Source organism: Fukomys damarensis, unplaced genomic scaffold (genome assembly GCF_012274545.1).
Source record: "Fukomys damarensis isolate Sample0158 unplaced genomic scaffold, DMR_v1.0_HiC HiC_scaffold_30, whole genome shotgun sequence".
Classification (NCBI taxonomy): Eukaryota; Metazoa; Chordata; class Mammalia; order Rodentia; family Bathyergidae; genus Fukomys; species Fukomys damarensis.
Genome location: NW_022900942.1, coordinates 55,837,068 through 55,853,637, shown reverse-complemented (window position 1 = coordinate 55,853,637; position 16,570 = coordinate 55,837,068). Strand labels below are relative to the sequence as shown.

At 36.5% G+C, this 16,570-nt stretch overlaps 1 protein-coding gene across 1 annotated transcript in view; it reads left to right on the top strand.

The window, feature by feature from the left end:
* The window catches only part of Taf4b (TATA-box binding protein associated factor 4b), a 142,426-nt gene that overhangs the window by 64,136 nt on the left and 61,720 nt on the right, over nucleotides 1-16,570 (top strand). Inside the window, exons 11-12 of the mRNA XM_010644010.2 lie at nucleotides 8,926-9,095; nucleotides 14,618-14,748. Coding sequence (XP_010642312.1) covers nucleotides 8,926-9,095; nucleotides 14,618-14,748 — 301 coding nt within the window. The remainder of the gene's footprint in view (nucleotides 1-8,925; nucleotides 9,096-14,617; nucleotides 14,749-16,570) is intronic.

Here is a 16,570-nt window from a genome sequence, read left to right as displayed (position 1 = left end):
TTAGGTCTCTTTTGATTCTAAATGAATTTTTGGATTATTTTCTCTAGTTCTGTGAAATATACTGTTGGACTTTCAGTCGGGATTGCATTGAATCTGTATAGCAGTTTGGTAGTATGGTATTTTGACTGTTGATTCTTCCTACCCAGGAGCCAGGGGTATCTTTCCTTTTTCTTGTATCCTCTTTGATCCCTGTTTCAGAGTGCTGTAGTTTTCAGTGTAGAGGTTTTTTGCTTCTTTTGTTAGATTGACTCCTGGATACTTTTTTTTTTTTGAGGGGGGTGTTATTGTGAAAGGAATTGTTTCCCTAATTTCTCTCTCAGTGTGCCTGTTGTTTGTGAAAAAGAAGGTTGTTGGTTTTTGAGTGTTGATCTTCTATCTAGCTACTCTGCTGAAAGTGTTAATTAATTCTAGCAGTCTTTTGGCATTTTTTTTAGTCTTCTGTATAGAGTGTCATATTGTCAGCAAATAATGACAGTTTACTTCTTCCTTTCCCATTTTTATTGCTTTAATTTCTTTTTCATGTCTAATTGCTGCGGCTGATGTTTCCAGAACTATATGGAACAGGAATGGTGATAGTGCACATCCTTGTCTTGTTCTTGCTTTTAGTGTGAAGATTTTCAGTTTTGGGCTATTTAAAATGATGTTGGCTGTTGGGTTTTCATAGATAGCCTTTATCAAGTTGAGATAAAGACGTCTATTTAAATTTTCTGCAGGTTTTTTATCATAAATAAATGGGTGTTAAATTTTGTTGAATGCATGTTCTGTATCTATTGAGATGGTCATATGGTTTTTGTCCTTGACTCTGTTAATATAGTGTATTACATTTATTGATTTATGCATGTTAAATCGTCCTTGCATCCCTGGGATAAATCCCACTTGGTCAGTGTGCATGATCTTCTTGATGACCCTCTGTATTCTGTTTGCCAGTATCTTATTGTGGATTTTTGCATCTATGTTCATTAAGGAGATTAGCCTGTACTCTTTTTTGCATAGGTCTTTTCTTGTTTTTGGAATCAAAGTAACACTTGCTTCCAGGAATGAATTTGGGAGTATTGCTTCCCTGTCAATTTCATTGAAAAGTTTAAAGAGTAGTGGCACTAATTCTTCTCTAAATGTCTTGTAGAATTCAGCAGTGAAGCCATTAGGACCTGGACTTTTCTTAGTTGGTAAATTTGTCATTATGTTTGCAGTTTCACTGATTGTAATTGAGGTGTTTAGAACTTTTTAATCATCTTTGTTCAACTTTGGTAATTCATAAGTATCAAGAAATCTGTGAATTTCTTCTGTGTTTTCCATTTTGTTAGAGTACATGTTCTTGAAGTAGGCATTGATGATCCTCTGGATTTCTGCTGGATCTGTTGTGACTTCACCTTTTTTGTTCCTAATTGTATGGATATGAGCCTTTTCTTTCCTTTTTTTGACAAGGTTGGCTAAGGGTTTATTGATGTTCTTTATTCTTTTGAAGAACCAACTCTTAGATTCATTGATTTTTTTTTTTTTGTATCATTCTCTTAGTTTCCATTGCATTGATTTCTGCTCTGATCTTTATAATTTCCTCCCTTGTCTGAGATTTCGGTTTGTCTTGCTCTTTTTCTAGGAGCTTAAAGTTAAGCATTAGGTTATTTGAGCTTGCTCTGTTTTCCTAGTATGGGCATTTACTGCTATGAATTTCCCTCATAGAACTGCTTTCATTGTGTCCCTGTATGTTGTATTGGCGTTATCATTTATTTATAAAAACTGACTAATTTCTTCTTTAATTTCCTCTGTGACCCATTGATTGTTTAGGAGAGTGTTGTTCAATTTACATGTGTTTGTGATGTTCTTACAGTTTCTTATGTTGTTGATCTCCAGCTTAATTGTACTATAGTCTGATAATATACATGGGAAAACTTGAGTTCCTTTGCATTTATTTAAACATGTTCTGTGAGCTAGTATGTGATCTGTTTTGGAGACTGACCCATGTACAGCCAAAAAGAATATATATTCTGATTTTGTAGGGTGGAACACTCTGTAGATCTCTATTAAGGATCTGTTTGTTCAAAAGCTTGTTTCAGTTCTAGTATTTCATTGTTGATTTTTTTTTTTTGTCTAGATGATCTGTCTATTTGTGATAGTGGAATATTTAGGTTCCCCCCTACAATTGTATTAGTGCTTATTTGGTTTTTCATGTCCCTTAATATTTGTTTTATATAGTTGGGGGCATTAATATTTGGTGCATATATATTTATAATTGTCATGTCTTCCTCTTGGACTGTTCCCTTTATAAGGATGTAGTGGCCTTCTTTGTGTCTCTTAATCAGTTTTGGTTTGAAATTTACTTTGTGAATAAGATAGCTACCCCTGCTTTTTTTCTGGGCTCCTGTTGCATAGAGAACTGTTTTCCACCCTTTCACTTTCAGTCTGTGAGTTTCTTTTTGAACTAGGTGTGTTTCTTGTATACAACATATTTTTGGATTTTGCTTCTTAATCCATTCTGCCAGTCTATTTCTTTTGATTGGTGAATTGAGGCCATTGACAATGGTTATAACTGGTATGTATTGACTTATCATTGTCATGTTGTTGGCTCTTTTTAATTTTTCCTTCTCTCCCTTTAGTTTCTTGCCTTGCCTAATTGATTTGCTCTGTTGTGCCTGATGGTGTTGCAACCTTCATTGTCTTTTTATAGGATATTGTTTAGAATTGTTTGTAGTTGGTATTCATGAAGTTTCTCAGTTCTTTGTCTTGGCAGTATCTTATTTCCCCATCCATTTTAAAAGAGAGTTTTGCAGGATACATCAGTCTAGGTTGGACGTTGTTTTCTTTTAGGACTTGAAATACCTCACTCCAGGATCTCCTTTACCTGAGAGTTTGTATTGAAAAGTCTGCTGTGATTCTGATGGGCTTTCCTTTGCAGTGATTTGTTCCTTTTCTCTAACTGCTTTCAATATTTTGTTCTTCTGTTGTGTTTCCAGGATCTTAACTATTATATGTCTCAGTGTAGATTTGGAGTCCTATGTGCCTCACTTAGCTGTATGTCAAATTCTTCCCCTCTGGAAAGTTTTGTCATTAATTCTGTTTTTTTTTTTTTTTTTTTAAATATCATTTTATGTCATATTCTCCTGCTATTTCATGGATTTCTATTAGTTTTATGTTATTCTTCTTTGTATCTTCTAGGAGTTGTTGGATCTATTTCTCATGATCCTTTAGTATTTTTAAGAGATCTCTCTTTTCATCGTCATAGACTGCAATCCTGTCTTCTATATCTGAAATTCTATCTTCACATTCATTCATTCTCCTGGGAATGTTTTCAGTAGAGTTTTTAATCTGACGATCTGTTTGAATCTGTTTCATGGATTCCATTTCTTTCCTATGCTGGGCATTCATGGCTTCTATCATGGACATGAGCTCGTCTATTTTTTTTGTCCGTTTCTGTTCTAGAGTCTCTAATCATGTCTTCCATTATGTTCACCATCTCTGTGGTTATCTGGGAAATTATTTCCATTCTGAATTTTTCTAGAGCCTGAGTGATCTGTTTTGTTACTTCCTGTACTGTGAGGTCAGCGTGTCCAGATGTCAGGGAGTCAGACTTTTCTACCTTGTTTCCCCTATCATTTGCTGTCGGTGAACTGGGAGTCTATTTGTGCCTTGCTTAAGTGTTTTCTCCTTATTTTTTTGCTGGGCTTCTTTGATTTAGTTAGTACTTTGATCTCCCTGATATAGCTCCTCTTTAGGTTTAAAGTCTCTGATGACTCATAGAGAGTCTCATTTTCATAATATCAGGAAGGACAACTCATTAAATCAGTCACAACCTTTTAGCCCATTTGATAATAGCATCAAGCACAGTTTAGAAATTGAGCATTTGTGGTGCTTATTAATGTATCACCTTTAAAACCATGTGAATTTAAATAAAAATTGAGGACCAGCCCAAAATATGTTTATAGTGAATAAACTCTTCAATATAGCAACTTTACCCTAAAGGATGGGCACTTAGAAGGAGTTGGGAGGAGAGGAATCGATAGGTAAAAGTATAGGAGAAGGTTCAAGTGGAGCCAGAGGACACAGGATGATCACGCAAACTTTAGGAAACTATTGAAGACAAGAGGGAGAGACACAGTGCAAGAACAAAGACAAGAATAGAACCACTTGGGCCGGCGATTTAGCTCAGTGGTTCTGCTGCCTGCCTTGCAAGTGCAAGGACCCGAGTTCGATCCCTGGTACCAAAAAAAAAGAAAAGAAAAAAAAAAAGGAATAGAACAAGTTAACAGTAATAGCAAAGCCATTCACTTTCCTTTGAAACTAATGATCATCGAGCGAAGGAAAAAGAAGAAAAGAAGAAAGGAGAAATCTGAATTAGGGCAGGAACAGGAACAAAAAGGGAGATGAAGAATAACCTTGGGGAGCAAGAGACTGAGTGGGAAAAAGAAGAAAGAAAAAGGAAGAATTCAAAGAATGGCAAAAAATAAAAAAATTTAAAATAATTAAAAATTAGAAATGAGAAGAGAAGAAAGAAAAAAAACTGATGAGAGCCTCTTTCAGGCTATATCTCTGCTGTCACAGCAGACAATGTGGGCAGCAATGTGTAGAACTAAGTCAGTTAGTTTCAGCTAGCCATCAGTAGACCCCTGAGAGTCAGGCTCAGTTCTGGCTGCAAGGCCCAAGCTGAGCTCCCTGACCTCCTGCAGGGTTGAACTCTGCAAGGTTCTATAGCAGGTTGGAGCTGCCCTTCCCCTGAAGATAGCACAGGTTTTGATGGAAGGTGGTGATCCCTTCAACTTACCAACTATGGAGGTCTGAGGTACCTTTATTGCAGTTATTCACTTCCGTTCTATCTTCTGGGGCTCTGTAAAATGAATGGCCTTTATGACCACCTTTGCCTCTGCACTGTGGATCCAAGTATGCGGGTGGGCACAGGAAGATAATGTGACTGTGTCTACCTCAGAAGAATTAATTTGGTGCTATTGCAGATCTTAAAGAGAATGGCGGTGGTTTAAGAAGGCATATATGAGCAGTCATTAACTTTATCAGAAAGCAAAGTTAATTAGATCTGTTTTAGAAACCGAAATACATATGTTGGTGTTGCTTCTTTAACTTTTGCCTATGACCATATTATACTCCATAGAATCTAAACTGGGTGATCTTTTATTTTTGTGGTACTGGAATTGAATCCAGGACCTCACACATGCTAGTCAAGTGCTGTACTACTGAGCTACATACCTAGACCTGTAAAACTTTTTTTTATTATTTTGTTATTTGGAGGCAGTGGCCTTGAACTTGAGATCCTCCTGCTTCTGTCTCCTGAACTGCTGGGATTGCAAGTGTGTGCACACCCAGCTTGAAGGATTTTTGTCCTGAGACTTTATTAATGTCCCTTTCTTTTGAAAATCAAAAGACACTGCACTTTTAACATTTGAGTATAAACAAATTTAAATTAGAATTAGCCTTACACTTTGTAGCCTTGACCACTGCCCAGACCTATCTAGGCTTTATTTGTAGTGCTACTAGGACATTGTTTTCCTAGAGGAAATGTGCAATGGCTTGGGTGCTGTTTATTGTGGCTCCTTTTATTCTTTCCTCAGGGGTCCTCCTCTGCTCCTGCTGCCATCTGTAACCATGGTAACTGCAGCTGTACTAGGGGAAGTGCTCAGCTTTGGGCCAGATAGAAGGAGGAATGGCAGGCAAGAACATATCTTACTGGGCAGTTAGTTAGTTCCCTGCAGATTTGCAGGGAAGAGATGCAGGATTCTAAAAGAGAAGGGAAGAGATCTTCATTGACTAAATTCCATTTAGCACTATTGCCATGCTAGGGACTGTCTCTCTCCTCTCCAGCCTGTATGTAAGTAAGATCTCAGCAGGGGATGTGCACGAACCCTGCTAAAGTGACAAGAGTCCATTTACGGGGACCTGTGTGCCAGCACACATGTGAGATTATAAGCACTCTGTCTCGATAGTGTATGTATCAGTTCATGGGTTGTTACTGTTAATAACTCTAGTTTTATATTTCAGGGAAGAATGAGGTTGTGTGTCTAAGTCTGATCTTATTTCCTATCTTATCTCTAGTTTTCTTTTTCTCCGTGTTTATTTCTTAAATATATTTCTACTGTGCTTGGGCAGTCCATGTATATAGTACACCTTTCAAGAGGTGAAAGGGGAAGTAATATGTTTTAAAGTGAGTCTTTTTCCTGTCCTCATCTCCCCATTTCCCTCTCGGAAGGAAGAATTTCTCAGGTATCTTTCCAGGTCTGTATGATGTCTATATAAGCACTCAGTGTATTCAAGGTGCAGTCACTTCATTTTATGTCAATCCAGAGAGCTGGCTCATTCTGTGCAGTGTCCAAAAAGGACCTTAGAAAGCAGCTAATTTATTCATTTTGTGGAAGAGGAAACTGAGTCCCAAAAATACTAAATAACCAGTTAGGACTGAATTGTTTTGGTGTGAATTGACTTTTCCCTTATGTGTTCTTGCTCTTTTATTTTGGTTTATAATGGTAAATATTTCTGGGCTACCATATGATTTTTTTTTTCTTTTTTGGTTTTTTGAGAGAGGGTCTCACTAAGTAGTTGAGACTGACTTGGAACTCACTATGTAGCCCAGGCTGGTCTCAAACTCACATTGATCCTCCTGCCTCAGCCTCCTGAGTGCTGGGATTACAGGTGTGCACCACCACGCCTGGCTTTCCATATGATACATATTTTTTTTCTCTCATTGAGTTTATTGGTACATTTTAGGTATACAGTACAGTTACATTCATTACTGGGATCTTGTACCTTTACATGACAGGTCTTGGTTCTCATTTTTTCCCCTTGTCCCTGCCCTCCCTTCACCCTTTCTTACCCTCCCCATTTACAAATACGTTGTTTCCATTTTTTCACTTTCTCATATATTTTTCTTTTCCCTCATTTTCTTTCCCCTACCCTTCCCACTTCCCCTACACCTTTAGCCCTTTTCTTCCTATTTCACATTGTCAGTTATATCATTAGGATCTTATGTACTATTATAGTTTTTCACACCAGAGAAACTATTCGGTATTTACACATGTGTGACTTATTTATTTTACTCAGGAGTATATCCTCAACATATGATATTTTTATATATGTATATATTGTGCACTGTTCAATTCAGGGTAATCTTTTTTTTCTTTTCAAACATTTGTCATTTTTTGTGAAGATATTTAGAATCCTTTCCTCTAGTGCTTTTTTAAAAAACATACAGTACTACGTAAATCACTCCTTTGTGCAGTAGAACACCAGAATCTATTATTTCTATCTGTCTCTTAGTACCCATGCATACTTGGATTTTTTGAAATATTTATTACTCAAAACAATTTTTTTGTTTGTTTGTTTTGGTACTGGGGATCAAACTCAGGCCCTTTTCTGTGCAAAGCAGGAGGTGAAACCACTGAGCCAAATCCCCCATCCCACAAAACAATTTTTTTACTTAGAATTTGGTCCCTTGTTAGCCTTATTTTTTCTGCCATTCCTATAATTCAGATGTTTAAATGTGTAGACATTTAAATCTGAATTTATCTAGATGGGAAGTTGATTCATAGGGTCGTTCTGAGCATCCCACATCCCTGATATACCTTTCTGATGTTTGAATAGATGGAGACATCAGATATTTTTTAATAAAACATGTTTGATTTGTTGATTTGAGAGAATGATTTTTAATTTTTCTTTTCCTGAGTGCAGAAACTTGCTTTTAAAGTTGAGCCTTCAGTATACTGTGTAGATAAGACAGTTTTTCTTTCTCTTTACTTTCAGCTGCTGTGTCTGGCAGTTTCTTTCATTTAGCCGTTTCTCTGCTATATGTTTGTATATGGACTCCTCCTGCCCCACTGCTAATGTGCTACTTTTTGAAGTTGAACACCACAGGCCATCATTTCTGGAGTGTTTGACAGTTATGATTTATTTCTCTTTCTGTGCACAAATACATTACCACAGGGAGCTTCGTAATTTAAGTCTGTTGACATAAGACCACATACCATTTGGCCCATGAAATAAAGAGAAATAACATGTTTTTTTATGTAATCATGTTTGTATAAATTGTATTATGTATTGGTGTATGAATTACGACCAATGACTTGCCTGTTACAATATGTAGCGGTAAGGATTCTGGGAGAAAATTTTAATATTTCCTTTCTCTCCTATCTACCTTAAATATATATACTCATCATAGTATTATAGCCATATGGCAGTTCTAGGAGATAAGTACAGCTGTATAATTTTGCTGGTGCAAAGCAACAATATTTTGTATTTTACATGTGTATTTTTTACATGTGTATCTTTTATACATGTACATATATGTGCACGTGTGTGTAATTTTATATTTTGTAGGTAGGCACTTTGTAGCCAATCGCTTGATAATGTGATTTAATGTATTTAGTTGGTATAGATAAAGCACACCAAAAGTCTGAAGCAGAAAATCACAAACAGTTTTACCGATTTGATTCCCAAATAGCTAGTCAAGAAGCAGCTTCTCAAAGGCCTTTATATGAGTCCATGCCTTCGAGGATGGGTGAGGGAGGTTCTGCTGCCACTCAGGAACTGTGGGATTCACTGGGGAAATCTGAGGGGATTTTTAACCATCTTAGATGAAAACAAAGATACCTTTTTATTTCTGTGTCTTTCATCGCAGAGGATTTGTGGATGACTTAGTGTAACTCCTAATTCTGCTTGGTGTGTGTCATAGAAGGTAGGGAAAGATAAGCTCTAGGAGACAAAATAGCTTCTGATTCGTCTTTCTGATTATTAAATGTGCACTAGTGGTTAAAGATTCCGATTAATTTTAAATGTTTATGGGAAAAGTTAGCTATTTGTCAATTCTTGTTTGGATGAGCTAAGTAAAACAATGTCAGTAGTCATAAGGAGAGATCTGATCTTTTGTTCTGTGAAATCATACATTCATATAAATACCCATACCCCCCAAAACATAACTTTTCCTTCTATTAGAGATGAAGATGACATCAATGATGTGACTTCCATGGCAGGAGTCAACCTCAGTGAAGAAAATGCCTGCATCTTAGCAACAAACTCTGACTTAGTCGGCACACTCATTCAGTCATGCAGAGATGAGCCGTTTCTTTTTATCGGAGCTCTACAAAAGAGAATCTTAGACATTGGTGAGTACAGAGCTATGATTATTGACCTGACAGGGATGTTTGAATGAAAGTGTTATCAAAATAGCCTGCAACTCTGAGGCTTGAATATGACTCTGGAAGTTATCAGGATTTGCTGGGTGTTATAAAAAGAAGTATTTTATTTTAGAAGTTATTAATATAACCTAAATCATATAGCCTATATTTTCTGGTTTAGATAATAGAAGTCACTATTCTCATTTCTTGATGAGATACACTACACATTACATTAAGTATATAATGTTTAATAATACTCTTTTTTTCTATGCTGGTATTCTTTGGTTTTCTCTTGGTAAGATATGTGTACAGATATACACCTATGTCACATGTGTTTATAAAATAAAGCACAGCCAATTAGGATATGCGCTTTTTTCCTTTTAATAAACTCTGAAATTTAAACCTGCCCTTCCTTTAAAAAAAAATAAATTAAAAGATCTCTCTAGGTACAGAAATAGTTGTTAGATGACTGCAGTGTGTGAAAGAAGGTTGAAAAGAACACATCAGTATTTTTTGGCTAAAGAGAGTATTATTATTATTGTTATATATTTTTGGTACCGGTGATTGAACACAGACCTTGCACTCCTGAAGCAGGCATGGGCACCACTGAGCTGAATCCCCGGCCTCAGAGAGATTATTGTTGTTTCAAATCAGACCCACTATCATGTGAAGGTCTGCAGTCTCCTCACATTAACTACACAAAGAGACGAATTAGGGAGAGATTTTTGTGTGATTTATGCCATTTCTCGTATCTCGACTCTAGGACTGCCAGAGAGCAGCTTTTCCCTTTTGTCCATGTCAGAACAGGTACTGATGAATTTTGAGTATGCCTGAGTTAGAGACCTTCATGTTTTATATGGAAGGCTTCATACAAAATATTATGATTTCTGATTTTTTTATATCCATGATATGTTTAAGGATTGCTCTTACTTATTACTAATTTTAAGTCTACTTCACAAGTAAATATTTGAGCCACTATATGTTGTACAAATGACCACTTCTTCATTTCTAATTTAAATTAAGAATATATTTCTTTTATTATTAACAGATAGAATTTATGAGTAGTTCAATAAATTAAAAATGATTGTAAAACATTTGCTGTTTACTTTGTGTTTTTCCCTACCTCTTTTCTTCCCTCTCTTCTTCCCTGCTCTCTTCTCCCTTCCTTCCTCCCTCCTTCCTTTCTTCCATTTTCTTCTTTGCATATGCATTTTGTGCTGGACAGAAACCAGTTCCTTGGTTTTGAAACAACCCTAAGCTCTGTATCTTCCTTTGGTGGCTTAGAAAATTTACTGGTGTTTTAACTCCTTAATGCCATAGAATTATGTAGAGAGCATTGGTAGAAAATAAAATGTTTAAGCGTTATCAGTTCTCCCCTTCCGATTTTTATTTCTAGTTTGCTTTAAACCTTTGTATAAAACATCTTTTGTAATCATTGAAAAGTAATTTTTTATTATTTACGACAGAAATTGGCTTCTTTTTTCCAGAAGGGGCTTCATTGTAAATGTTTGCCACTTTGTGGGCCATATGTTCTCTATCACAGCTTTTTGTCTGTGCTTTCCTCAGGCAAAAGCAACCATAGACAAAATGTAAGCAAACAGGCAAGACTGTCGTGTTACTCAGCTGGGGCTGCTATAACAAAATACCATCAACTGCATGGCTCACATGACAGACATTTGTTTCTCACAGTGCTGGAGCTGGCCAGTCTGCGATCAGGGTTCTTATGGAGTTGGGTTCTTGGTAAAGGCCCTTTTGCCAGTTTTCAGAGAGCCGGACTTCTTGCTGTGCTCTCACAGGACAGAGAATGCTAGCTCTCTGGCCTCTCCTTGTCCTGTTCATTAGGGCTCTACTTTTATGACTTAATTAGCCCCTTACAGTCCCACTCCACATTTGTCACAGGGGATGGCTTTCAGCATAAATTGGAGGGGGACACACAGACATTAGGTCCGTTGCAGCTGTGTTCTCATAAAACTTTATTCACAAAGAAAAATGAGATTTGGCTTGTTGGGCATATTTGGCAACCTCAGTTTTAGCAGATTAAGGTGACAACTTTCCATTTTTTAGTTGTTAATGATAAAACACAAATTTGTCATATGATAGTAAACCACAAAACTTCTAGATTATCTAAGCTTTTTTTTAAGTGAAACTATGGCACACATGGTGATAATATATTTCCAGGAATGTTTTCCATTTTGGATAAAATTCCTTTTGTACAGATGAGGTTAGAATCAAGGCCATTCCTTAAACAGAAATTATGTTATCCAAAGATTTAAAAAAACAAAAAGATTTTTCTACTTGAATAATGTTAGGACATTAAATGACAATTTTTTTTCTAATTACCTAAATTGAATCATACCAATATTTAATGATGTCAGTGGAAAGCATGCAAGCAAAGGAGATGCATATGATGGGTCTTCCTTCTTCACTTATGGTGACATTAAAACAAGACTATTTTTCTTAAAAGTGGGAACTTTTTATGTTAACTTGTAACTTTAAGTCATATTTTATCACCAACTCAGGTATTTTAGAACATTTGCTGTTGTCTAACCCTGGAATTTGCACTTGATCAGTGGTAATGTTTTAAAAACATGGGGAACGTGTATGTGTGTTTGTGTGCCTAACCCATGAGGATTGAGCTACATCCACACCCATTTTTATTTTGAGACAAAGTCTCACTAAGTTGCTGAGGCTGGCCTAGAACTTGTGATCCTCCTGCCTCAGCCTCCTAAGTAGCTGAGGTTATAGGCATGTGCCACTACACTTAGCTGAATATCTGAATTTTTAAACGTTGAATGAATTACAAAGTTTTTAAAATACATATGAAATTATTTTCAAAGGTACCTCTCTTCAAACACTATAAATATTATTAAATGCTCATTTAAAAAATTTGAGCATGTAATAATGTATCCTATCTACTCTGTTTAGTTTCATTTCATTTAATGAATTATTTTGAAATTTTACCACCCCTTCTATAGAAGTTCTACTGTTTATGTGAAGGGTTTTAATACAGTAGATTTGACTGTGTAGTATATTTTTTTCCCAATTGGAATCTGAAATTAGAGATGAATTCAGTTTTGCAACAAGGTGATAAATTACAGTTTGAAGGCTTGGTGTCGGAGAAGTTGGATAATTTTATACCTTCTGGCTTGGTTTACTATAGGCCATGTTTTAAATTCAGGTTTAATATTCATTATGTGATAATGTCAAAGAACATATTTAAAATGTTTAAAAATTATTGTTTTACATCAGCCCACAGTGTGGCTACCATGACAACAAAGGTGAAAAAGCAGACTAAGAGCCCTAAGAAAGGGATTGAAGCCAGAGATTTAGCTCAGTGGTGCCTTGTCTGCCTAACAAGCGCAAGATTCTGAGTTTGATCCCCGGTACAGAAAGGGGCTGAAGCCTGGCGCAGTGGTGCACACATGAAATTGCAGCACTCAGGAGGCTGAGGCAGGAGAATCCTAGAGAATTCAAGGTCTACATAGCAAGACCCAGTCTCAAAAAAACAAAAACAATAGAAAAAGACTGAATCGTGATGGATGCCAGAAGACCTCATCATACACACATGGGCCAGGATTTTCTTCCCACCAAGTTTCTGCGGGATGATTGTTTTTTGTTTGCCATGCGTATAGGAGGAAATTGAAAATTGGGTCAGAGACAAATAATTCCAGCACTTAGGAATCAGGGCAGGAAGGAAGAAAAGGGTTGATCTGACAACCACCCCTGCGGTAGGAAGAACAAACAGGCCTCCGGTGCTGTATGTGTGTGTACCAAGTCCCCTCAGTGGGTGGATTTATTATGCATCACAAACATACTGATTTTTAAGAAGAGGGGAAAAAAAAGAAGGGGAAAAAAGGTAGAGAAAGGTAGAGCCGAGATGATCAGGGTGGCGACTGCAAAGACAGCAGTGACACTAGCATGGCCATGTATAGTTCAGGCTGAGCTGGTCATGGACGGGGGCTTTATAGCGCCCTGTATTTATCAGGGCTCTTTGTTTCCAGAGGTCAAAGTCCCATTCCAACAAGCATGTGCCCAAAAGGCTCCCATAGTTGAAAATTACAATGGATCCAGCATCAGGTTCCATTGGATCTGAAGACCCAAAAGATCTTAATGGGGTTTTTTGGCTATCTTATGGCTCTGATTTGCTTTGAGACTGAAACTGCTCATTGTCCTCCTCAAATCTAGTTCTCTGGTAATAGAGTCACTGACTTTTCACTCACCACTCAAAGTAAAACCCCATTTCCTAGCTGCTGTGCAGCAAGACTAAGTGTTGGCCAGCAAGATATCAAAGGAAGAAAAGATGCCAGGAAGAAAGGGAAGAGCTGTGTACCTTCCACTTTGTCCACCTCTGCTTTCAGCTGCTTGAAGTGAAGATGAGGAAAGGATCATCTTGGGTTGGGTGTTCTCTTCCTCTGACTGAGCAGCAAGCTGCAAGGAACCTGGCACTCTGAAACCATGGAGATGCTGCCATATTGGCTTCCTGCTACCTGGAGTGTTACCCGAGAGAGAAATAAATTCCATCTCACTGAAAAAAAATAATAAGTTATTGTCTTAACTGAAGCATGTTTTTACTGTAGGTATTCACCCTCTGATAAGAATCTGACTGCTTCATATAAATTGGTATTCAAGTCAAACAACAGTATTTTTTGAATTCCTGCATTTATACATATATGTTAAAAAGAATCACAGTAGTTTAAAAGCTCATTTAGATTAGACCACCTAATTGCCTGTATCTTTGGGTTTAGATCTCTGTTGATACAGGAGGTTTCACTGTATCTGCCTGAGAAGTACTATTTAAATACTGATAAGGTTAATTTATAAATGAGCTTGTGCCTTTGGGTATGTGGTCTAAATTGTTTCCCGGAAACTTTATAGTTAGCAGAAAAAAAGAAAAAAGTTATTCAAAGAAGAGAGAAGTTATTCAAATGGATGGGTGAAATGATAAAGCTTGAACCCATTTCAAGTTGCAATTGATTACCAGGTCAAATGATCAGAACATTAGTGTAAAATATAGACATGATTGTTAATGGACAGAAACAGTATAGGTACATATTATGGACGAGACATTCACAGAGATTCACAGTCTGCATTCATTGAAATAAATGTCATAAATTGTTAGCAGTGTCAAACAGGGTGAAATGCAATTTTCTATTTTTTTAATTACTAAAATTAACAGAGTAGGACACTAATTTCTGCAGTTACCATTTTCCTCCCTGAACAGTAGACTTGATTTGTGTTCTTATTAACTTTGTCCTATAAATGACCTTGTGAGGAGAATGATTCTAGAGGCTAAGTGAAACAATGTCTATATTTTCTGAGGCTTCAGGCTAGGTTTTATTAATGTAATGTCTAAGATCTTTGAAGTTGTGACTTTACCAGGAAAATTATAATCTCCAAACCTTTACTCATAATGGGTATGACTTCCAGGGGGAACAGAATACCTGCTGTGCTAATTATTTCAATTATCAGCCACTACTAAAACATGTAATGGATTTTCTCTGCTTCCACAGGTAAAAAGCATGACATTACGGAATTTAACTCTGATGCTGTGAACTTGATCTCCCATGCAACACAGGAGAGATTACGAGGCCTTCTAGAAAAACTGACTACAATTGCTCAGCATCGAATGACTACTTACAAGGTAAAGGAAATCACTAAAGGAGTGCATACTCCTGCTGTCCTCTGTAGTGCTAACAGCATAGTTTTTGAGCATGGATTCATATTATAAATATGAAAATATGTTTACAAACATATTGTAAATATATTTTTAAGGAATGATTAAGACCTATATGGCATATTAGTAGAAAAATTAAGTCGTCTTCTTGATTAGCTTTAGATATCTTTACAGGACAAATAAGAGTTGGAGATGATATCCAAAGCTTCTGTGTCACTGTAGTTTGGAATTTGCATCTGTTCTTCCTGGGGTTTTTCATTATCCAGATTTTGACTGGGGAGGAAGATTTATTAGGCTGGAATATTAGCTACTTGTGTTGTCTTTGGTGGTCTGGAGTCTGCTAACATTTCTGTTCCTTTCAGTAATTTACATGATTTCACTGAGTGATGATACTGGTGCCATGCATTACTGTTACTGGCTACTTTTATAAAAAGTGAATGCAAGAATAACCTGTCTTATCCCTACTGATATGAACTAAATGACTTGCCATTACTAAGATGAAAGCAGTTGATATATTTGAATTGTAGTTTTAGAGGAGGGCAAATGTATTGGAAGGTAAGATTTAAAAAAATTAAATTAAAGAAAATCCTTTACTTCTTTATCAAGCAATGTTGATAACTTGGTTTTTAATGCAATGGTAAAGAGGTAACCTTGTGAGGTTTTGAGTTTGCAGGAGTGTTGATTGCCATAGATTCCTAGCCAGAGATTGAGAGGACTCCAGAAAGACGTTAGCTGTCATACCACCGGTAAATTCCCTGGAAGAAGAATCTTTCTGTTTTCCTTCCTTTTTGCTTCAGTTAGAACTTCGGAAGAACTGTATGTAGTTATGGAGATCCATGGTGACATGACCTCTTTGTGAGAATATGCTAAACTGACTTTTTTCAGCAAGAAAAAAGCCGTGGAAAAAGAAGACAGCAGTATATTTGTGTGTGTATGTGTGTGTGAGAGAGAGAGGGAGAGAGAGAGAGAGAGAGGGATTCTAGGAATTTGTCCATTTCTTTGTTATCCAGTTTATTGGACATAATCTTCATAATATGCCTTTCTGATCCTTTTTATTTCTGTAAAGTCAGTAATGATCCCACTTTCATTTCTGATTGTAATTATTTGCATTTTCTCTTTTTCTTTTTGGTTAGCCTAGTTAGTGAATGGTTTGTCCTTTGTTTTTCTTTTCTTTTTTTTCCCCAGTCAACTTTTGCTTTCATCAGTTTTCTTTGTTGTTTTCTATTCTGCTTCACTTATCCCGGTGTTAGCCTCTATTATTTCCTTCCTTTTGCTATCTTTGGGTTTAGTTAGTTCTTCTGTTTTCATAAGGTGTAAATTTGAGGCGTTTCTTTTCTTACATAGATGTTTCCCGCTATAAATTTTCCTCTGCATACTGCTGTCGCTGCAGTCTGTGTGCTTTGGAGTGTTGTATTTCCAGTTTTCAGTTGTCTCAAGTTTTTTTCCTCAGATAACTTTAACCCATTTGTTAAATTAATGTTGTTTAATTTCCACATATTTGTGAATTTCTCAGTTTTCCTTCTGGCCTTGTTCTTTTATTGTGGTCAAAGAAGATACTTTGTATAATTCAAACATTTTTATATTTATTGAAGCTTGTTTTTGTTGAGGCTTGGTTTTTTTAATATGTGGTCTGGAGAAAGTTTCATATATACGCAGAACGTGTATTCGGTTTTAGTTGGCTGTTGTGTTGATTCTTGTGTTAGATGTGTTAGCTGGTTTGTAGTGTGTTAGGCATCTGTTTCCTTGTTGATCATCAATCTAGATACTCTTATCTATTATTGAAAGGAGG